This window comes from Podarcis tiliguerta (genome assembly GCF_965153285.1).
Source record: "Podarcis tiliguerta genome assembly, chromosome: 11".
In the NCBI taxonomy this organism is placed as follows: Eukaryota; Metazoa; Chordata; class Lepidosauria; order Squamata; family Lacertidae; genus Podarcis; species Podarcis tiliguerta.
This window is the reverse complement of record NC_139544.1, coordinates 31,878,086-31,902,679: the sequence shown is the minus strand read 5'-3', so window position 1 is coordinate 31,902,679 and position 24,594 is coordinate 31,878,086. Positions and strand designations below refer to the sequence as shown.

The following is a 24,594-nucleotide window of genomic DNA, read 5'->3' as shown; positions in this document are numbered from 1 at the left end:
AATGGGAGGAGAAACCAATTTAGACATATCTCCATTAATTGCGGGCTGAATGTATCGTTGCATCCATATGAGCAGAAGTGACAAGAGCCACTTCTGAAACATTACCTGCATTTGGAAAGGAAAGATTAGTCACATTTTCTACACAATATTTATAGCGGTGTTTTCCAATCACCTCTGGATAGGTACTAGAGGGTTAGGCTAATTGAAACTTCCTTATTCCTATGTTTTGCCTAATCCTGAAAACAAGTGATCAGGGCTGCAGGGTAATTGTAACAAAAAAAACAAGCAAACAATACAAAAACAGACGAAACCGCAGAGGAACAATTGGTAGAGAAATAAGGCAGCAGAAAAACAAAACACTAATTAATTTGTCTTCTTGACCTAAGTGAGATTTGTAGCCTTTAGAGGTGAGAGGCTTATGCACTAACTCGCTCTGCCACCTGGTACCCAGTGTTATTTTTATTACACTAGCCCAATTTCCTCTAAGCACCAATGTTCATTAAAGCCCCAGATATAGAAGTGCACTTCAGTTCTGTTTTATTAAAATATACAGAGCAGAATTTAGCGAGACAGCTCCAGGCACAGAAGAATAGAATATGCCATTTTAGAAGAAAGGGAGAAAAAAGGAAATTGCAAATGTTAGGCAAGTTGATTTAGTGAACCTGGTGGGAATAGGAAATCTGAATGTAAAAAATTGTGCTCTGTCTATCGGAAAGTAACACAGGGTAAAGTAACCTCTACCTTTTCAATATGCAGGGAATTTTATTGTTTATTTATTTATTTTTGCAAATTGCACAGGTGTTGTTTTGCCACTGCGTTTGCCAATGAGGAAAGATATCATCTGACTCCAAAACACCTTGGTCGGTTGAAGAAATTATGAGGCATTACAGGGGAATAATGGGTGGTCACATAATCTCAGGATCATTCTTAAGTGTTTATAATGTGTTGCTTTAACATGGATAGTAGCACAACATCCTATCATTATTTCTTCTATGCTTAACCTCAAGAAATCTCTTGGTGCTGCTTCTTGTAAACATTAACTGATAATGCCATACCAAAATCGGCTCCATAATGTTAGAGATTATAGGATCGCTAATAATGACAACAACAACAACAACATCCTGATATAGTTCATAAAGTAGTAAAGCTCAAACCAGAAATGACAGTTAACCATTCCTCTTTTTCTCTCTCTCCCCTTTTATTACAAAAATTAAATTTATTTCACATGTGCTTGTGGTTTGTTTGTCAGGGACTCCGATTCTTCCCGATGTCTTCAAAATGTGCCATTGCTTGTTTGTTTGTTTTGGCATTTCAGAGATGTTATTGTCTTTTTCATTTCTGTAGTTTTTAACATTCATAGTTTGTAATCTGTCTATTGTGTCTGATATGTTTATAAGAAGAAGAAGTGTTTGGATTTGATGTCCCACCTTTCACTCTCTTTAAGGAGTCTCAAAGCGGCTAACATTCTCCTTTCCCTTCCTCCCCCACAACAAACACTCTGTGAGGTGAGTGGGGCTGAGAGACTTCAAAGAAGTGTGACTGGCCCAAGGTCACCCAGCAGCTGCATGTGGAGGAGCGGAGACCCGAACCCGGTTCCCCAGATTACGAGACTACCGCTCTTAACCTCTACACCACACTGGCTATAAATTGCTTAGAGAGTCTCTTGGCATTAAGCAGTATATAAATGTATGAAAAATAAATGTCTCCTTTTATTAGCCAATCTCGTTTGGGAATGCCTTCCCATTAAAATGTTTTAGTAAACGTAAAAAGTTTCTTCTAAGAAAGGCAGAATGCCAAGTTCTGTAAAAAGTTGGGAACAGCCACCTTACTAAGGCTCTATAATAAATTGTCCCTCTGCTTGTTCAGATTATTTATTGATTTAGAGTATCTTAATCTTAAATGCGTCTGCTGAGCTCAATGTTACAGATACACAGGTAAGCTTGCATGGGAGTGCAGTGGTACTAGGCGATGACAAGATGTGGATGTGGGGTTAGTGGGTAGGAGATCCTATGATGAAAGAACTTCCAATTCCTAAGCCCCATGGATTGTTCCAGTCAAGGTGGAAAGCATTTGAGGGGTGGCCTTTTGGGGTTTTTGTTGTCTCTGCACCCCCATTTCCCCTAACACTGATGTCAATGGATGATGAAATCACTACTAAAAGTGGCTCACTATGCTAGCTTCCCAGCAGAACAATCACTGTTGCTTACCAGAAGTTGGAGGGGCAAGGCGGCAGGGAAGTTAGTGCAGTGCAAACACACTGGCGGAGTCAATCCAGTGCTCCTGCCAGTGTGTTTGCACTGCATCAACCTCCTCACTGCCTTGCCCCTCTCCCTCTTGGTAAACAACAGCAAACATCCACAGGGAAGCAAGCACAGCAACTCCGCCCTAACCAGTGAGCCACTTCTGATTACTACACCAACTCCAGGGCTGGTATACTTTTCCATCTGTTGGTGGTGATGCTGGAGAAAATATATATAGCTATTCTATACTTAAAGGTTGAAATGTGTCTGAGAAGGAATGAGCAAGTGAAGGCTGGAACCATGAGAGAAGGAGGGAACAACATGTGTGCAGGAGCTATTGCTATAACTTAAGGACAAAGGAAGGAGGGAAAGATAAGAAAGTTGTGGTGCCTTGTGATTAAACCAATAAAAGCTAGTAAAAGGAAGTAGTGTGATATGTGGACATAATTGTCCCTTTGCTTCCCTTTGTTTGTAAGTGTATAAATGCTTGTGCTTTGGTCCTATTTGGTGTGCCACCTGTCCACTACATAGTCGTTGAGGTTGTGCCACACTGACCTTGCAACGCCTAAATTAGCATCCTGTTTGACTGACAACTGGAGTCTAGATCTTATTCGCCAGCCAAGCTGAACCCACCAGGTATTCGGTATTGAACACCAATATTTCCCCAACAGTGGAGAGGTGGTGGGAGAACAAAGGGCATCTATGACCTTCTGAAATCTGCCTTGGCATGCCCCCTTTCAAGCCCTACAGCTGGTGATACATCTGCACCTATAGAAGCTTCTGTAGGTGCACTGAGGTCTTTGGGGGGGGGTGCTAGTGGAGCTCTCCGTTGCCAGTGGAGTGGCTTTTCCTAAATCCTCTTAGCTGACTTTGGGCCAACTTGATGATTGTGGCCTTAATATTTAAACTGTTGTTTCAATTTTGTTCCTCAGTTTGAGAGTTTTAAGCTGAGAAGTGTGCTGTAGATTTTATTTTTAAAAAATAAAGCATGGCCCGGAAAATAAAGTAACCCCAAAGCATACAAAAGTTGATCCTCCCTGGCTTGTGGTATGCAAGTGGCTCTTATAAACCGATGGATGTTATACTAATTAAAATCTGCAAAGATGTTAGCTATCAATAAGCATTTAGTCTATGGCTCTGATTCACACACTTGAGGGAAGCAATCAAGAATTTTGGCGTTCACGTCTGACTTTGGAGCAGCCTTTTACATCCATTACAAATTCTATTTTTCAAAATGCCATTTTCATTCAACAATTAAACTATTTCATTCTCCAAGCAATTATTATAGAAAGAGATTATCTGCTCTGTGGAAGCTGCAAAGGTTTTAAATGTCAATGCAATCTGGCAAATAAGTATCAAAACTACTATAGAAAAACATTCCAACCTCTAACTTTCAAAACAATAACATCTGGCCATATCTTAAAGCAAAAAAGAAATAGTAGTGATAAACATTTTCTAAAAATCCAAATATCTAAAATTATTCATGTCATTCTGCAGTATAAATTAACATTTTCCCAAAAATGGTCGCAATTTATGCAGAGCATTAGAAACCCTGCAGTAATTGCTTTGCAAAGAAAACATACAAATAGGATTTGATTACTAATTTAATGTTATCTTCATATAGTAACATTTCAGCAAGACGTTTTAAAACATTGGTGCTAATGCCGTGCCCAATGGATGCTTGCAAAGGATGTCTTTGAAAATCAACAGAAAAACATTTATGAATGCAATACAAAAACCACTGATTCTTTGCAACCTTCATTCATTTTGGTAAGCGGAATTTAGGGCTTGTTTATAGCTTACATTTCATGCTAATAATAAATGGAAACTCTTACTTGCGCCCCCTCCCCCCGCATCTCCACACTTAACTGCTATCTGTGTGGAGCCAATCACAATTCCATAAAGTTGTACTCAAAGCAATTGAGGATGAGTGCATGATGGATAGCATTATAACCTGACAAATTAATATAAATGAAATGAGCTTTTGGGAGATATTCTGAGAAGTATAGTGAAGAAATATTATTGTCATAACAGAAAATGTGATGTGCTGCAAATGCCTAGCTCAGTGTTGCTGAGTTAGTCCCCTTCCCTAGATGCAAATTGGGGGCTCTTCCAACTGACCAGGTGACATTCGTCCTGATTTGGTTTTGCAAATTTTGCATGGAGGTTCTATGATGTCTGCTGTTGACTGAACATTCATCCTGATTTTTCCCCACTGAGATTATGCAACATCATGTCAAGCAGTCCCACACTTCCCAGTGCATTTTCCTGTCACTATCCTTATCGCAAAAACATTAACTTCTTAAGAAGTTAGTTTGTTGCACAAGAAAGCCAAATCCACCTTAATTATGCAATCTCAATTTGCTGGTATATGACTGAATCCCACCTGCAAAATAGTGCCAGCCTGGAAGCAGCCAGGTCTTTACTTCTATAGTCACCAAATTGCTTCAGATACATATTGCCCTTGGTAGTGGTAAGCAGCTACAAGCTGTCACTTCAAATTCCTCACAGAGCGCAAGTACTCATCATGACATCATTCCAGGTCATTGTGGGAAAGTGGCTTCAACTCTTTAAATCTCCTGCAATGCCCCAGAATAATGCTGCATTAGGTGCTCTGGATAATAGTGAAGAAATGGAAACAGTGTCATCTGACGCAAGGGGTCCAGGGCAGATATTGGTGCCAGAGGTACTGGATGCTGATGCTGAGGCTGCCATTCCACAAACTGGAATGAACACCTGAACACACTAGTCACATGCAATGATAGGGATATTACTGAGGTTGTTGTTGTTGTTGTTTGTTGTTACTACTACTATTTCTGTTTCAGAAACCTTAAAGAAATGGAGGAAGGGTGAAGGGGGCAGAATTAGATCCCAAAGAAGTAGTGAATAACTTATTCTCATTACTAGTGCTGGATGAAATGAGGCATCAGTGTCGTGGTTATGTTATTTCTTTCAGCTGATTGATGATTCATGACAAAAAAAGTCCAAAATGACTTGCTGAGGGCAGGGGGGGGGGGCGGAATCCAATGCTACTACTCATCACAACTACATATTTTAAAAGCAATGCAGCAAATAAAAATATTCATCCACACTAATCTATTAAAGACTAGCGAGTGGAATTCAACGTAGTGCTAAGGCAGTCATTCCGTCAGTGCAAACCATTTCTGCTTGCTAGATGGAAAGATCTCCCCTTTCCTGCTCACCATCCCCATGCAGTGTTTTGAAGTTTCTACCAACTCTTCAGAGCAGATGGGGGGGGGGGAGAGGGGGAAAGCTTCATTGCACTAGCAGGAGTCCTTGTGCTGGCTTCTGTACCAGGTCAGTTGAATCCTGCCTAAAAATATGAAAATACCCTTTTCCCCACTCTACACTTGGATGAACACAGAAATAGCCAAAAGCCACCCAAAGGCATAACACTATTAGTGCCCAAATGCCTGGGAGAATAAAAACGTTTAGCCTGACACTGAAAAGGCGACAAAGTTGGTGCTTGGCAAACATCCCAGAGTTGAATTCTGCAGACAAGGGACAGAAATATCATAGCAGCATTTATTTCATTTTATTGTTTGGTACTGCATTTTATTTATTTCATTTTATTGTTGGGTAGTGCATTTTATTGATGAATTCATATGGGATGTGGATAAATTCCTATGTGTAATGTTTCACAAGATTACACTTATACTTGTATTACCAAAAGTAATCCAATGTTTCAGGTAGTGGTTCAGGCACTCAACAGGCACAATTCAAATAGATACATTCCATTTTATTGATGTTTGAAAATGTAAATAGCTCTATTAAATCTTTTCCCTAGACCAGAGTACTAAGTTTTACAACATCCGAGGGTGGCATATAACAATTGTATGAAGTTTATTCTAAATGCACTGTGAATGGAATCTGTCTGGCCTTCTTATCAAGTTAAAAAACAACCATATTAAGAGAGTTCCCCTTCAAATCACATGCATGGTGTTTTCCGCAGCTGCAAAATAAATCTGCTAACACAAAAGCTGTTCCAATGTCACGCAGCTTACATGTCCTATAGAATAAACATTTCAGCACTTAAGCAATCAAATTGGTAACAAAGATGAAGCTTCTGGCAGATTTATCATCCTGCTGTATTAGTTCTGTGGTAGTAAGAAATGCCCTTATACTTTTGATGCCAGATGCTCTCATTGGGAGAGCAGCGGTTCATGGAAACAATCCCATTGTATATAATGGGATTACTCATGTGAGAAATTGCTTATGTAGCCTTATACTTATGAATGTGTTTACACCTTCCAAAATGAGAGCACAGATGAAAGAAGCATATTTCAGTGTTTCATTGCAATTGATGATCTGACAATTTGTATTCATTTCTTTTTAATATGATGGAATGAGCACCTGTGTTTGTTTTTCGGCTGATGCCGATGGTCTATTAAGAAATTGCTGATTAATATTAACATTCTGAAAGAGTATTTTGAAAATTAGTTGGACCCAGAGAAAAGCGTCTGGAAGCAGGTTTGCAGAAATTGGCTTCCCCTCCTTGGGAAGTCAACATGATTCATACCCAATGGCATCTAGGCTTTTCTCTCTCTGACCAGCATATTAAAAGGGTATGCATCCAGCTACAATTCCCCCCCCCCCAACCAACTTGTAAATAGTTTCTGTATCCAGCCTTGTTCTCACCAGTAAAACCACAATAACAGTGTCAGAGATCAAACCTATTGCATTCTTTGGATGCCTGGTGCTATAAACTTATAGTAACCCAAGTCCAGGAAAAACCTATGGCAGAGGTCTACTGTACGGATGCATCATGTGGTCAGATAAAATGATTCTGGTTCCTTCATACTGTAAGGAATCTATTCAGTGCTCATATAAACACTATAGACTCTAAGTCACAAACATATTCATATTCCATTATAGTGGGTTTTCTTCCCAATGCACAGCCAGTGTCAAGGCACCTGCATCCTACTGATGGATTTCAGACACTATTACAACCCCCCCCCCCAGTCTTTAGCAGAGGTGAGAAGTTACTATACCAAACAATCATGTACAAATTGTTATTTGTCTCCTTTTTGTCCAAGTTTGGAACTACTATTCCTCCTCCTGGATTGTGATTTTCTCAGCACCCTCCATAATGACATGCAATCAGGAAAAGAACTCTTCCATATCTACAAACATCACAATAAGACAACACCCCATGATGACAAATAATTATTGCACAGAGAGGCAACTTTCCACATATACAAAAAGGCAAGATCCTTAGTCAATCTGAGCTGTGATAAAATTCCTTCCTGACCATTGAGGTGTGGCGATTAGGGTTAAAGTTTGCATTAGAACTCATCCAGTTTCAGCCCAATCTTATGTATGCTTGCTCAGATGTAAATTCAAGTGAATTCCATGAGACTGCCTCCCAAGCAGGAAATATACTAGGATTGCAGCCTGAATTTCCTTATGAATAAAGCAGGTTTATGACTGAAGCAAATAACTTATTCCAGAATGGGTAAAATTGATTAAAATGTATGTTTCTCACCTGCTGATGTTGGCTCTTCTTCATCCAGCACTGTGAATAAAAGAAAGAAAAGAGATTAAAATTATAAATACACTGAAGAAACTCAAAGAATTTGTAATTAAAACAAAGGCGCAATGTGTAAGTTTTATATAAATGCATGCATTCATTGAAAAACCATTTCCAATGCTATTTTAAGTATATTTTGAGGTACAGTCAGTAGCAGATGGTGGGGTAGGGTGGCAGAGCTCAGCAGACATGCTGGTTATTGGGTTACATCTGTCCAGGCTACACGCCTCTCTTCTCAGTCCCCATGCCTCACCCTTCCTTCAAAATTTGCACTCCTCTGAATTTTGAAATGCAGTTCTGCAGCCAAGTAATGCGTGCAAAAATGAATCTACCTGGGCAAAGTGTGTAGAAATATATATTTATCTGTGACAATAACATACAAAATTTCTAGATTCAGGTAGGTAGCCGTGTTGGTCTGACACAGTCGAAATATATATAAAAATTAAAAAAAATTGTCCAGTGGCACCTTAGAGACCAACTAAGTTTGTTCTGGGTATTTCATTATATTAGGGGAAATTAGAGACCTCTTAATTCTGTGTTTCTGGAATGTACCTTAGTTACAAGGGTAACAGCCCTATTCCCATTTTTCCTTTGGCCCTTCTTGCCCCTAGAAGGTTGCCCATGAGTGAATGTGGACCTTGGGATGAAAAAGTTTTCTCACCCCCACTCTAAGGCACTGTTTTGATGAACTGATGATGCATGTTTGTTCGCTGTCCAGCCTAGCATAAAACCCAACTACAATTAAGGAAGTCTGCCTCTGTTTCTTTCCGGCTTGGTTTTTGTGTGTTCTTCTCAAGGCTTTTCAAAGACAATATTGCTAAGGCCAGACAACTTTCCTATACAATCTGAATTGCATTTGCTACATGTATATAATTCTTAGGCAGTTAAATTCACAGTTCTATATATTATTACACATGACAATTGTACTGGTCACTGGGGTTATTTCTAATTGCATGTCAGGGAAACATTCTTGGATATCGTCATGGATATCGATATTCCCCAGAACCAACACCCTGTGAGTTTTCAGCACCACATCTGAGACTATCTTTTTCAGCTCTGGTAGGGAGACCACTGAGTGAGTAGTTCACTTGCAGGAAACTAACTTAGGTCCACTACTTTCAGCTTTCAAAGGATGACTGTGTTTCAGTTTGCATATTATTTTAGAAAGTGGTGGTGCTAACTGTGTGCAAAGATGTGAAGGTCACCTCTCAGACTTCGTTCTGCCTTACAAGAATGTGTGACCATACCTTCTGTTACAGAATATCTGTAGGAAGTCAAATGAATGGTACTTTGCAAGAAATTGAATTCACACAAAAGAGAGGAAGGAGAAAAAGTCATAAGACTGTCAGGATCTTCCAAGATTTCCTCGCTGTATAGCTCATCTAAAGGTGTTTTTTATGTATAAATAGCTTGCAAACTCCTGTGTCTTTTACATTAAAAACCAGTGGCCAGATAAGGACCAAAAAACAACAGTGGTGTTTTCTATATAATGCCTGTGCAGTTTTTAATTCAGTATATGAGAGCTGTGAAGTCAATTAGGGTCTCTAACACATCCATATCTTTATTAAGTGCTAGCAGACCATAAAGGAAACTTTAGAATACTAATGAAATTATTCTCATTGAACTTATTGCCCCATTATGTTAAATAATTTCATAAGAATTTTTCATTTGTACAATAAATAAATGTTCTGATGTGTGAGAGAAATGGGGATCAGCTTTTATTTAAAATCAATAGTACACACTATAGTAGTTTTTAATATATATATATTTGCACTATAAACTGACTAAAGCAAAAACCCAATATAGCTGCAGGTGGCAAATTGCCCTGTCTTATCTTGGAAGCATGCTTAAAATGATGTGCATTATTTTAATAGGGGTTTGGGAAGTAATTTTCATTAGTGGTTCACAGAAGTGCAATATTGACTAAAGGCATTCTCAGTATTTAGCTCTTCCATTAATACTTTGGAAGGAGATACAGCCATCATACAAGCCCCATTCTGTGCCCAATAAGCTCTGTGGCCCATAGATTGCCCAGTATCTTCTCTGTGTGATGTGTTCAAGGGGAAAAGCTGTCCCATGAGCCCTTGCTGTACAGGTAAGGGGAAAGCATATATAAGGCTGCTTTCCCTGGATCTCACAGCCATTTTGCTTTGAGAGCTTCCCACCCACCCAACCTCGGGTTGGAGCCTTCACTGAGCAATTTTGGGTCTTTGGGTGACAGGGCCGGAAAGGAACCCCCCACCTGATTGGAACTTGGTTGGGTTTTTTCACGTTTCCCTCAGTGAAATTATGGCTTTCCTTTGTATGAGGGCAGAAATGGCATTGGTCAAGATCAACATAGTATGCCCCCCCCATAAGAGGCCTGAAGGGAGGACTGACCATGGCAAACCAAAGCATGGGTTCGGTATCTGCCTGTTCCAAATCTACACCCTGGTCCCCCAGTGAGATCTTGCTTGCTTGACTTGTACCACAGCAAGGTTCAACACTGGCCAACTCCCGTGGTAGAGGTTTGGACTGATCCAAACCCAGTGGAATGATGAACTGATCCTGGGACTCAATGCCATGCCAACCCTTGCCCTGCCTGTTGCTGTCAATAAATATTTGCTCTGATTTTATCCCATCAGCGTTGTACAATCTGGTTTTTTTTTTTTTTTTTTTTTTTTTACTGCTCTCATGGGTCACATAATGCGCCTGCCTGGGCAAAGCAAAAACCAGAATGTGAATTACTCATTCACAAATACCATCCTTACAGAAATTCCAGGTTCTAACCTTAATCGCTTCCCCAACAGTCAACATCAAGCTTCCCTAGAAAGGAAGCAAAGTGATTTTGGAAGAGCCATAGCACATGCTTTGCATGGAAAATGTGTCATGTTCAATCCCTGTAACTTCCAGGTAGAGCAAGGAAGAACTTCCTGTATGAAACAGGAGTTCAGAAAATAAGAACTATTGGGGGGGGGGGGGACACACCAAATTTTGTCCTTGCTCAGGGCACCATATTTTCAAAGTCCACCCCAGTCCTCAGCTATGAATAACTACATTCCCTGAAATTATTTAAATGCATGGTCAGGCAGGAGAGAGAAAATAGTTATGCACCCCCCATAACCTTCACCTGAAATGTCTGTTCAAATTGGGATCTATTCATACCATCGCCTGAAATAAAAATCAATGGGATGATTGATTCTTAGTATATTACAGTAGTAATGGACACAGATGGGTTGCACATGTTTGATTTTACTAGATCTGTCAGCAGAGCTCAAGATAATATCGACTACCAAGCTTTGTCATTTTGTGTGCTGCATCTGCTTGACAGTGTGTGTCCTGCTGTTAATTTTTCTGGCCTCTCTTTTCAAACATTTTTTAAAAAGTATTAGAACCTATCATTGTGGCTGTGCTTCATATGTGATGTTGATACAGATGCATAAGCCTAGCATATTAAAAGAAGAGGTTGTGTGTTATCGTCTGTCTAGGATGTGGGTATACCTAATTTATAATAAAGGTAAAGGGACCCCTGCCCATTAGGTCCAGTCTTGGATGACTCTGGGGTTGTGGCGCTCATCTCGCTTTACTGGCTGAGGAAGCCGGCATACAGCTTCTGGGTCATGTGGCCAGCATGACTAAGCCGTTTCTGGTGAACCAGAGCAGCGCACGGAAATGACATTTACCTTCCTGCCAGAGAGGTACCTATTTATCATCTACTTGCACTTCGTGCTTTTGAACTGCTAGGTTGGCAGGAGCTGGGACCGAGCAACAGGAGCTCACCCCGTTGTGGGGATTCGAACCGCCGACCTTCTGATCAGCAAGCCCTAGGCTTTGTGGTTTAACCCACAATGCCACCCGCGACGTCTGAAATAAATAGGCTGAAATAAAACCTGAGTAAGAGCGGAGCCACAAATGTTGCTCGGAAGTCAATACATACATTGGGATGATGGACCACAACTTCCCCTGTTCATCTAATACTCAGAGCAAGCTTCCTTGTCCAATATCCAACAAAAATGGGTCAGTTGCTGGTGGGAAGCTAGCAGGAATGGAACAGCACCCAGCTGGAGCTTCTGGGCATCTGGGTGTAAAAGAGCCACAGGGAGGCAGAGAAGCAAGAGATCTGGTGAGCTGGAACTTGGGAGAGCTAAGCAGAAGCATGCAAGATTGGACACAGCAGCCAAGACTTGTCCCTCTCTGGTGAGTGGCTGCACTGGCAGCAATATCTCCCTTGGGTCTACAAACCCAAGAAGAGTTTGGATTTGATATCCCACTTTATCACTACCCTAAGGAGTCTCAAAGCGGCTAACATTCTCCTCCCCCCCCCCCACAACAAACACTGTGTGAGGTGAGTCAGACTGAGAGACTTCAGAGAAGTGTGACTGGCCCAAGGTCACCCAGCAGCTGCATGTAGAGGAGCGGAGACGCGAACCCGGTTCACCAGATTACGAGACTACCATAGTGTGCTTCTGCTCTGTGCAGAGAAAGGGGAGGTTTCCCTCACTGGCAGGACTTTGCAGGACCAGAGGCTTGTAGTGTTTGCAACCACTAATTACCAGAGAGGAGGCATATAAAACAATATTTGGTTCATATAACAAAAAAGAAGAAGACATTGGGTACTCTTCTTCTCTTTTGCTGTAGAATATAAACAGAATCATTCTGGCCTTTTAATTATTTTTTTAAAAAATCATATCATAGAGGGAAGAAGATATTGAACACTGTGTAAACTATTGTTTATTCTTCCAATCAATAACAATCACCTCCCATGGTTCCTGAAATTTACTTCTGGAAGAGAGGTCATTGAACATTGATTTCATAAAAGGCATATTATTCATTATCAAAATGAGCCAGACATTATTTATCCATTTTTGTACTAAAGGAGATTTCTTTTTCTTCGATTTTTTAAATTGGAACTCTTATTGCAAACAATGCATTCTCCAGCAAGGACATGTGTTTTACAAGTACACAGATACAATCCAATGCCGCATCCACAAACCTGCTGGGACTGCATGCCTAGAGACCTTCTTTAAAAAGCTAAAATCAGATATATATTTTCAGATACTTGGTGGTTAAGAGGAAAACTGTGCATTCATTTCCTCCTCCTTGCCTGTGAGCTGATGGAAAGCCAAAGGTAAGCACATAGAAAGAGCCTGCTGGATCAGGCCAGTGGTCCAACTAGCCCACTGTTCTCACAGGGGCCAACCAGAAGCCTACATGCAGGTAGGTCAGTATCTTTTGACTAAGGTGGCATTTCCTAAAGTAACAACTCATTCTGACCTTTCCTTTTTACATATTTTTACACCACTGTTCAATAAAAGGTTATGAAATGTCTACAAGGATGTCATGAAAGAACAACAAACACACATGTCAGTAGCAGCCTGTGTGGTGAGGCAGAGTCGTAGAGCCATCAGCCTGACACAGTCATTGCTACAGCTTACCTGGATAGCAATGAGGTGAGGCAGGAATGAGGTCAGAGCTGCGTGGACAATTCAGTGCTCCCCACTGGTTTGCCCATGCAGCCTCAACCTTGCTGCCATTCTGTTCTGGCTTTGTGGGTCTGCACAACTGCAGCAGCCACTACTGCATTTTGCATCTTTAGTTAGCAGATTCCTGCTGGCCCAGTGGGATATATATATATATTTAATATTATGTCTAAAGCAGCTGTGGAAAAGCTTTAGCCCTTTTTGATTTGCTGAACTACAACTTCCATCACCTCTGGCCGTTGACCAGACTTACTGGGATACATGGTAGTTGTAGTTCAGCAACAACTGGAGAGCCAAAGGTACCCCAGCCCTGGTGTAAGGGGACCATCTTCTCCCACATGAATGCACTAGTTGATCAAGACCTTCCTCAGATGGCATGTGCTGGATGCCATGCCTTCTTTGGGCAGGTAGGTGGCTATCAGAGATATTTTGTGCATATGGTGGTACCCAAATTATGGAACTCTGACGCCATATCTGTTACTGTTTGTCAGGAAAATTTGTCCTCCTCTCACATGCTGTTAGTGGTACATAAGATCTACTGCAGTGCAATTCTACAAACGTCAACTCAAAAGTAAGTCCTGTTGAGTTTTGGTGGCCTTACTCCCAGGAAACTGGGCCTAGGATTGCATCCTTAATTGTTGTTGTTGGGTTGGGGTTTTTTGTATGTGTATCTTTTTTGGTAACTTGTTGCTATTTTATGACATTTGGCTAGAATTGTTTACATTGTATTTTAGTATTATTGTATTATTGCATTATAAGCTTCTTGTGAAAAGTACAGTAGAAATTTAATCAAGCAAGTAAACAATCAAATAATAAGAGAATACATTACAGCCTTTACATGTATCTTCCCTGGGGTCATTTTTCCTATGTCAGGCTACAAGCCTATACAGTGGTAGCTCGGGTTACAAACTTAATTAATTCTGGAGGTCCATTTTTAACCCGAATCTGCTCTTAACCTGAGGCGCGCTTTCGCTAATGGGGCCTCGTGCTGCGGCCGTGCCACCAGCACATGATTTCCGTTCTCATCCTGGGGCAAAGTTCTCAACCCGAGGTACTACTTCCGGGTTAGCAGAGTTTGTAACCGGAAGTGTTTGTAACCAGAAGTGTTTGTAACTCGAGGTACCACAGTATGCAGTTACTGAATCCACTGCATTCAGCCAAGAAATGTATAAACCCTCTAGGGAGGGATTGTAAGTCAGGTGTAGTGCAAATTCTTTGCATGCAGAAGGTATTGTGTTCAATCCTTGGCATCTCCCGTTATAAGGATGAGGTAGCAAATGATGGGAAAGCCATCTGTCTGAGCCTCTGATAGTCCCTTGTTGGAAGCCACCCAGAGTGGCTGGGGAAACCCAGCCATATGGGTGGGGCATAAATTGTTGTTGTTGTTGTTGTTGTTGTTGTTGTTGTTGTTGTTGTTGCTGTTGTTGTTGTTGTTATCCCTGCCTTCTGTGTAGACAACACTGGGTTAGATAAACAATGAGACTGATAAACAATATATATGGAAGATTACCTTAGAAGGAACTGTGCAAACACACCAGGAGCAAAAAAAATATGGCTGGAAGTGGGACCAGTGTGAGCCCAAACAGTTGTGATCACACCGGAAAGAATACATTTAAAAAGAGCCTTAAAGTGGAAGGTTATAATGAGATGATTCATAAACTGTATCCAGCAAAGGAAGTTTAGATTAAGCTCTTCATAGCTAATTCATCATAGTTCTATTAAATTACCCAGTGAAGAGTAGAAATGTGGAAATCCTAAGAAAGGAAAAAATGCTTTCTCCATTAATGGACTGCAAAATATATTCTGGATGCCCAAAGAAAAATCGTGAGTAATTAAGAGGCTGACCCTGAAAGGTGATGAGTGCATTCTTAGCAATGACTGACAAGCACTTAGCAAAGCTATTAAAAAGAAATTGGTTGCTAAAATATGCTTTAGGAATTAGAAAAAAATCATTAATTTATGTATGGCTCTAAAATGGAGCTTTGTAAATTACCTGGCAAATTACTCATGAGTAGGTTGAGTGAAGACAATTTTCATTAGCCTTCCTTTATCTTAATGAAAGAAGCTGCTAGAAATCAAAAGTTTATAAGCCCCCTGTGACTTAACCTTTGCACAAAAACGCTTTGAACAAAACTGTCAGTCAGCATTCCAGCACTTCTCTCCAACTTTCAATTTTCATTAGTGAAGGAGTCAGACCTATTGATTTTATAAGGTGTTTTATTAGAGTTGCTTTTAAAAATAAGAACTACTTGAAATTCAGCTCTACTAGCTTTGCTTTTCCCCCTTTATATTTTAAAGTGTTTTGTTCACTTTTTATATAAGTGCACCAAGCATATGCAATACTCAGTATGAGTACCTATTAGTGACTAAATGCTTTTGCAAATTTACCGGTAGTCACTCAGTTTTATTTCTTGCTTTCCCCTTATTTTATTTCATTTCTAAGATGTCTAAGCAGCCTTTCCCTACAAGTCTCCAGGTTACAACAGTATCATGTACCATTATAAAAACAAATGAAACACTTGCAATTGTATTTGTGTGTGTAGTCATTCCAACCAGAACACTACAAATGCAGCAAGAGATGGGTTCCACAAAACTAAATATGTCAAATTTCAAAGACCAAGGTAAAGAGACATGTCTTTAGCATGCAACAAAAGCAATACAATGAAGGTGACAGACACACACACCTCTTTGGGGAGTTCAACAATTTATCCACAGATAAAACCCTCTCCTCAGCATTTGAGGGAGCCCCCTCAAGAGGATCAGCTGAGATGGAGATGGCCCTTCAAATATTTAGTACCTAAGTCATTCCCAGGCAGGAATCTGGCTGCTGCATTTTGTACTGGTGACCCTACTCCCACCATGACAGATTTTACAGGTTTTGTTTATTTTGCTTCAGTTGTGACAGCTGTTGAAATATGAAACCTTTATTCCTCTGCTATTTTACCTAACGGTCCTACACACCAAGAAGAGATATACCACCACCAATATAGGTGCAATGCCCAACAATTCATACACTTGTCCAGCCCAGAAGAGGGGAAGAGTGTAATTCTTACATCATTTAATGTTTCATAATTATATAACTCAGGGCAGATCCATACCCAAATATACAGCTCATATCCAAATATAAAATTCATGGAGGTGCAATTCATGTGTGAAGGTCATCATATGCAATATTTGCTGCAACAGAGCCAATCCTGTACTTTCACCATTTTGTTTGTACTGTACCAACTTCACCGCCCCCTTATCCCTTCTCCTCAGACTCCCAGTAAGCAACAGCTACTTGACCAACCAGAAATCTAGTGAGTAGTTCCACTCCACTGTCCACTACTGAGCTCAAGTTTCCAAATTCTAAAAGGTCATAAAGTGGTCAACTCATTTTCTAGTGAAGCTAGCAGCCAAGTTAAATGGGTCACTGCAAAGAAAAGCATCCCAGACAGAAACATGATAGATCTTTGAGCAAACATTTCTGTAATACATAGGGGAGACAGGGAGCACTTTTACATAGAGTCTGACAGCTAATGCATATGCTTGAGGTGATTTCTTTTTCTCCTCAGTCTGAGAAGATTCCTTTTGATGGGAAGTGGGTCATCCAACTCATTTGCCAGAAGGAGAATAGGCAATTTTGCATTTCATCACAAACCCTTTCCATGATGTGTCACAAAGGGGACAAGCACTGTCGCAAGTAGGGCGAGAGAGTACTTTGGCCCTTATATAAAAAGTAAAAGGAATGGTAACTGCAAGGATCATAGCCAAGAAGCATCACATTGAGGCACTGTTGGCAGACAGGAACATTTCCCTCCTGCAACAAGATTTGATTTTAAATTTGTTCAACCATTGAATAAGATTTTTTTGCAGGAGGAAAACCTGTATCACTCTGGTAGGTGGGATGGATTGAGTCTCGTCTTTTTGCTCTGCAGAGGTTTAAGGCAAGCAAGCAAGCAAAGTCAAGCTCTTGATTTCCTACTTCAATCACTTTCATTGTGTGTATACAGCGTACAACCCAATTACACAAAGTCTTCAAAGTTACCTAGAGTAGCAGACATAATTCAGATAATTTGCTATTGACTGAGAGTGATTACATATATTCCACCATCAACTTCCTATGTCTGCGTTTTTGTAATTCCCTACTTGTTTTGCCTCACTGATGCAGTGAATGGTTGGGCTGTCCAATCTTGACCAGATTATTCCCTTTATATGCAGGTGCACCTACATATAATGTATGTATGAGGAATATACCACTCAGGCACTTCTTAATTAATAGTGTTGCGTATGGGAAAACCTATTTGGCTTTGTTTCATTGATTAAATTCAGGATGGCTTGGACACCCTAGGGTTTCCCTCCCCCCTTGCTTTTTAACTTTGGAAAACTCTCTGCAACAAAATATAAACAGTCTCAGATTTAGAAACTAGCTGCATCTTTGTGTGCATGCAGAGATGGTAACAGTAATAATGCTAACAGTCTAATAAGTAATTTTTGGATTCTTTACATATAAAGCTTTTGGCTGATAGTTCTGACAAAGAGCAGTGGCATACCTAGGGGTTAGATTGGACCCTGCCAAGGGTGCAGGCCCAGGGGGGTGGGACAATAATCATGCTGCTCCACTCTGGTTCAGAGTGGCTAGGAACACATCTGCTCCTCTGCTGCTCTGGGTGGCCAGGCAAGGTGTACAGGCTCCTCTGGTTGCCTCATCTGAGGAATATGGTCACTGTCATAGACCATCACAGCAACCCCTGCCCAGTCACCCAGCGATGCTATGAGAAGTGTGAATGCCCTGAAGCAGAATGGCTTCAGTGGCGCCAATACACCTCCTTGCCAAGGGCACAAGGGAGCCTAGGTTAACTGCTCTTAAAATGGTTGCTTGAAGCTTTTTCCTTGGAACCAATGAAAGGCATAATGGCAGCTCCTAATGCCTGACATGGTTATCCGGCTGTTTCCTTTCCACATAGCTGCAGCATGAGCTAATAGAAGCCCTTATTTTTGCATGAAGAGCAAATAAAATGTAGTTCATAATATGCAAGTCTTCTGCCAAATCTCCAAAACAGAAGCCAAAGCATTTTTCTGACTTCTGTCACATCATGACTGAAAGCTAATTCATAAACCTCCGACGGCCACTTTTAGCAAAGCAAGCAAAGCCCAATCGGTGTGCTGTGGGATCTGAACATTCTCTGTTCGTGGGCAGGCATGTTTGGAGAATTCACGTAGGCATACTTCCATTGGCTAAGGGCCTTCCAGGAATTCCTGTTGCAGGGATATTTTTTAAATAACTTTCTCCAGGTAGGAGATAATAACTGAATAACTGAATAACTACTGCAATACTGAATAACTACTGCAATACTGGACTAGTCTGATTTGGTGCCTATGTCCTGTATGAATGCTTGGAACAAGTCAATAAATAAATATGAATTTAGCTAGTTCAAAATGACAAAACAATATGTAAAAATAAGACAAGTCTGCTCATAGCCAAATATGGTTCAGACAAAAAAGTCAGTTCACCACACTAGACCTGTTTCATTAGAAACCAATTAATAATTTGAGTGTCCTTCAGTGCAAATGCTTTGGAACAAGAATTTAAATTTCAGGACTACTTGTTCCAGCTTTTTAGTACCTTTACCTGTAAAAAATATTCTCATTAAGGGACTTTGTTAAATATTAAATTTTAATTTAACCCCCGTATTTTAAGAGTCTCTTTTAATTACTTTAGATTTGCAGACTTCAGGAAAAGCATAATAGATCAAAAAAGAGAAGTCACGATTTAATATGAAATATATTCAAGGAACTGAAATGAAAAAGTGAGATGATGATATATTCATCAAGGTGGCACATTCTTTCATCTTATAAATATTCCATGGTTCATGCTGGTAGACTTTAACTTTCCTTTGTACTGAAAAATGACATCTTCATCATATGTGCGATGCAAAAAAAAGTAGTTTGCACCCATCCCTGTATGCGCGTGTATTGATTCACATAACAATCAGAATCCATCCATGTATTTATAGCCTACATTAAAATATATGTAATATGAGTTGCCAAAGTGGAGTGCACTACCTGACTTTCAAGACAAAACAAAAAGAAAATGTCCAATTGCGTCCTTTTTCCTGTGTGTGTGCCTTCAACCCAGGAGGCACACTCCATTGTCTCTCATACATTTCAAGATGGACCTCTTGCACCATAGTTTGAAATCCTGCATCCTACAAAATCAGGTGATAGCAGAAGCCCAGTGCTGTGCTACTGTCTTATGCTGTATTCATGATTTATACCTATTACCATTAGGGGTGCAGGTTAAGTAACCTTAAACTCTAGTTCAGCGGTTCCCAATTAGCTAAGTACGGCAGATCCCCTGTTTTTCAAAAGCCAAGCCAATATTTTTGAAAATGTTGATATCTCTATAGCAGTTTTTGTTAAGTGAATGCTGCCACGGACCCCCAGGTGGGTTATGCGGACCCCTTGGGGTCCATGGACCCTCAATTGGGATCCACTGCTCTAGATCATATGGTTCAATGGGGCAAGGATAAATGGTAATGTGTGCAACTTCAATTCAAAATGGGGTAAACAGGCACTAGGTGGGGGGCTTCTTATTCTGCTAAGTGAGACCCTGACTCCTGCGCTGACTGTATCCCTGATTGCCACCTGCCCAAAGTCTACCCTCCCTAAAGTACTTGTGTGTTCTTTGGCTAGCAAACCTGGACAGACACTTCCTAAAATTGAACTGCTGGCTAAATGGCTCCTATGACAAAGGGAATTGCTGTTTTAGGGCATAATGGAAATAATTGCTTTGATTAAGAAAAAGTATTCATTGTACATTTTGCTGCTAACTGCCTACAAAATGTGGAAGTGACTGACAGGACTGATTATCATCTCATAGTGATCTGTAATAAATCAATGCCTGTGCATATCTGGATCGTTTTGTCCTGATGAGATCTATGTTAAACGTCAATGACATATTTTACCTGGCTTGTGTTTTGTTTTGTTTTTTAAAAAAAGTCTAGCAAGTTCAAAAGTCCAGCAGGGTCACACCATGCTAAGGATACACAACAGGTAACTGCAGCTGCTCTTCCTATTACAGTATTTGAACTAACGATTTTAACTCCTCTATAAGTGGGTCAAAGATTTCCCCACACTAAGCAATCATACAAATTGTATTAACATTTAGCCATGACAACTGGAGGCCATATGCTCAAAGAGACTTAATGAAAGTCTAACCTACTTTTCAAAATATACTAGCACTGTGTGTTAATCTCCAGCCTTCCACACCATGTGAGGTCTTGCAGAACTGTAATGTCACAAGTCTTCAGTCTGTGGGGTCAGAATGTGCGAGGCAGAGAGAGAAAAGGGGTCAGCCAGGCCACAGTTGGGTTCCCTGTGTGGCAAAGCAGCTCAGCTTAATGAGGACTTCTATTTCTGGACACTCAACTAAATATTTTAAAATAGATCCCAGGGAGGCCAATCAGTGGGATTTTCTGGGTGAAATAATGTATTTGCTCCTGATGGAAACAAGTCTCCAAAGATCAAAATCTTGTGGGTCAGTTTCAAACTCCCAAAATTGATTTATGGCAAGGAAATTTTTTTTAATGCCTGCAATACAATCATCTTATAACTGCTCATATATGTAGCTGAAGGATTTTGCCCACGCTCCTTAGCTTTTAACCATATACAGTGGTACCTCAGGTTACATACGCTTCAGGTTATAGACTTTGCTAACCCAGAAATAGTACCTTGGGTTAAGAACTTTGCTTCAGGATGAGAACAGAAATCATGTGGCAGCGGCGTGGCAGCAGTCGGAGGCCCCATTAGCTAAAGTGGTGCTTCAGGTTAAGAACAGTTTCAGGTTAAGAACAGACCTCCAGAACGAATTAAGTACGTAACCAGAGGTACCACTGTATATTAGAAAACACATCTTTAGGGCTCTACTTATGGCTCTTCTAATCAGAGAAAGTAAATAAGCAACAGTTGTGAACATCATTCTTAATGTGACCCTAGAAACAAAACTATATAGAGCTGGCAAAGTAAAAGGAAGAGGCCCTTAGAAGAAAAGAATTTAACAAATGATTGGCAAATTTGATACAAAATCAAAGGGTTATTAAGTTTGATCTATTTACATGTCAGAGCTCTTGTGAATTACTTATGAAATAGGAATGTGCTGTATCTTCCTTAAAATTTCAGCAAATTCACCCTCAATTTTTTGGGATGTTTTGAACAAGCAGCAATCTCCAAAACAGCACCCAAAATTCACAGGCAATAACTGTTGGCAAACTGGACATAAGGAAACCTTTTAGACATTAAGGTAATCTTCCAAAACTTTTCCTCTAGCCTCTGCTTTCTCTCTCTCTCAAGAGCCTTCAAATTTGCGCTACAACTTATTTTACGGAAAATATAGTAACACAATTGCCTTCTGTATGTCTCTCTGTCTCTATTTAAAAAAGCATCCTAGATCTGTTTCACAATATTCTCCCATACAAATTTGGCATATTAACTCTTCCATTTCTTTCCTATGATGCTTTGTCACTCAAGAATCAGAACAATCCAACACCTTTTGGAGGAGGAGGAAGAGGCGCTCACCTCTGCATGTGGACCAAAGGTATTTAGTACTCTCTGGGAACATGTCCCTGGAAGGTACCCCACTATGGGGACTACAGATTAGGTGGATGTGATGCACTTGTCAAATATGTCCCCCTCCAGAGCCCCAATCTCTGGAACACTAAGCACAGATGCAGTGATGTCTTCAGCAGCTGTCCAGAAAAGAAGGTGGCATTGACAGTTGACAGTGCAAGGCCTCTATTCTTTTAGCCCTTCTCAAGAAGGAAAAATAAGAACCAACTAGTGAGGCTCCATGGCATACCAAGGCTAGCTGTATTCATGTTTAACAGTTACTGGGGCAACCTGTTATCTGTGTGACTTCTTAGCTGGACAGCTCCCTTGCAACTATAGTAGCCCTGCCACTTACACTTTGCTCCATGCTTTCCAGGCACAGGTCCATGCTTAAAAGTTCTGTTTCTGAGCATCGCATCCCACCCCCGCCCCAAGCTTTTCATATGAAAACCTACTGTTTAGTGCTCAATCAGAGCAGAAATCAGTTCGGGGTTTCAGTGGATTGCCATTTTCTCCCACTGAGGTTTAAAGACCAATGGATCCTTGGACCATGGATCAAGAATTATTATTATTAAATAATAATTATTAAATTATTATAAGAATCCAAACCTTTCCAGTATTTTCCCCTCTCTTTCCTGGGTCACAACATTCAATAGGAAGAAGTGATGAAAAAACCCACCTGTGCCCCAAGGCCCTTCAGGTTTCTGCCCAGAGTCTCATAGTCCCCTGCTGTACATCAAAGGCTGTGTCTGGCAGTATTGTTTGAACCCACATGAATTGGAAGGGATGGGTTGTGGTTAGTGGGCTTTATAAGACTTGGCATCTTCTCTATCACATTGTGAATCTTTGCACTTGGAAGACACAGCACACCTCCCAGGACATCCTTGGAAGACAGCACACCTTCCAGGACATCCTGTTTCCTCCGCACACTGTTGCCTCTGTCCCCCTCGGTAGGGAGTCACCTAACACCACCAGGTGCCTCTTCCTCCTCTGGGCAGTGGCAGGAATCATATTGTGCATTGTAGCTTCCATAGCCACCTTGGTGTATTCTGAGGCGTCCAAGGTGAGGGCATGGAATCAGCTTTGCAGCTCCAGTGACACAGCACAGCTCCTGACAGTCCTGCTTCTGTGTGTGATGTTCATCCAGAGTTTCATCTCCTGCAATGAGTGATCTCCCCCCCCCCCCAGGGGCATCCGCTACTGACCTAAATCAGTGTGTCATTGAGTGAGTTCAGTAACAACAGCTGCAGATGTTTCTTCTTCCGTGCCAGGAAAAGCAAGAGCTAAAATTAAATGCCTTGTTTTTGAAGGCATTAGGGCTCTCATGTTAAATTATAGTCCATTTAGCCATATTTTTGAATAAATCAAGTGGCACTGACAATGCAATTTCTTTATCTGCAGAACCAATCTTGCTCTGCCAAATGTTTTCCTAATTAGAGTGCCTGTGTTGAACAGATGATAAAAATGTCAAATGCTCTAAAATAAAGAAATAGAAGCATGAGCAATGTCTCATCAAAGTACTTCCCCTCTTCTACAAAAGTACATCTGCACTGGCGCTTTTTTATATAAATAAATAAAAACCAATCTGCTGGTGCACAGAGCTTCAACAGCACAATTCTGCTTTAACAAATGTTGATGATTGTTAGATTTGCTTCTCAGGATCAAAACTGCATGGGGAATAATTGACATTTCCTGTATTGCTTGCATTTCCTCTTCCTACTGAGAAGTGGCTCAATGACTTTATTTGGCTTGCAGGTTATATTACTGAGCCCAATCCAGCAAGGACTGCATAAATACGGACTGCTTATTTTACCCATGGCAGGAGACAGTATAGGAAGCAGGAGAGATCCAGTTGTCAGGAAGGTCGCTGTGCTGCACCACACACAAGACTATTGCTTAAGATGTGAGAAACTCAGGTTCAAAACCCCAATCTGCTTAGAATTAGCTGGGTGGTTTTGAGCAAGGCACTTTTCCTCAGCCAAACTTGTCTGGCGGTAGATTTTACCAAACTGCTCCCTTCCAGATGTTTTGGACTACAACTTTCATCAGCTGGCTGATGGGAGTTGTAGTCCAAGGCATTTGGAAATGACTAGAGGCCAGGAAATCCCTGCTGAATCGCAAGAAGGGGCACATTTTGCAAACATATTCTCTTCCACTCAAGGAATGACTGCACCTCCCGTTTTCAGACTCCTTTTCTACACACTGTAGTGAAACTGCTTGGAACAGAGCTGTGTTGGCGGGGGTGGGGTGTGTGGACTGGAAATGTCTCTCTGATGCAAGGAAGCATCCCAATGGGGATCTCGGCAGCTAGTAGGTGTTCCTCACCAAGTAGGGTGGAAATAGCTGAAAAGGATGCCAAGATCATGCAGGGGAAAATTGATGGTGGGAAGAGTTGCAATTTTTTCACAACCTGGAAATAGCCAGTGTCTTATTTTTTTATTTGGACTTGTTATTGAAATTTTATAGCTATGCCCCAGCATGGTATAATGTTAAAGGTGCAGGAGATACACTGTATAAACACAAACAAAAACACCTGAGCAGCAAAAACTGAACTTCACAAAACCACAGTGTGGTGGCTAGAGTGGCCTCTAATGCTTTGTAAAACAAAAACAAAAAAAGAGAGCATAAATTTGCATAAAATGTCCATAAGCAAATTTATATGTGAAGATGCAAATGTAGAAATAATTGTCATTGCCGTATTTAAACAGAAGTACCATACAACTCTTCATAATGGGGGAAGACTGTGAGGAAGTGGCCT

At 40.7% G+C, this 24,594-nt stretch overlaps 1 protein-coding gene across 1 annotated transcript in view; it reads right to left on the bottom strand.

Annotated features, from left to right (window-relative positions):
- Nucleotides 1-24,594, bottom strand: part of EDIL3 (EGF like repeats and discoidin domains 3) — a 222,075-nt gene that overhangs the window by 116,459 nt on the left and 81,022 nt on the right. The window contains exon 3 of the mRNA XM_083404115.1: nucleotides 7,747-7,776. Coding sequence (XP_083260241.1) covers nucleotides 7,747-7,776 — 30 coding nt within the window. The remainder of the gene's footprint in view (nucleotides 1-7,746; nucleotides 7,777-24,594) is intronic.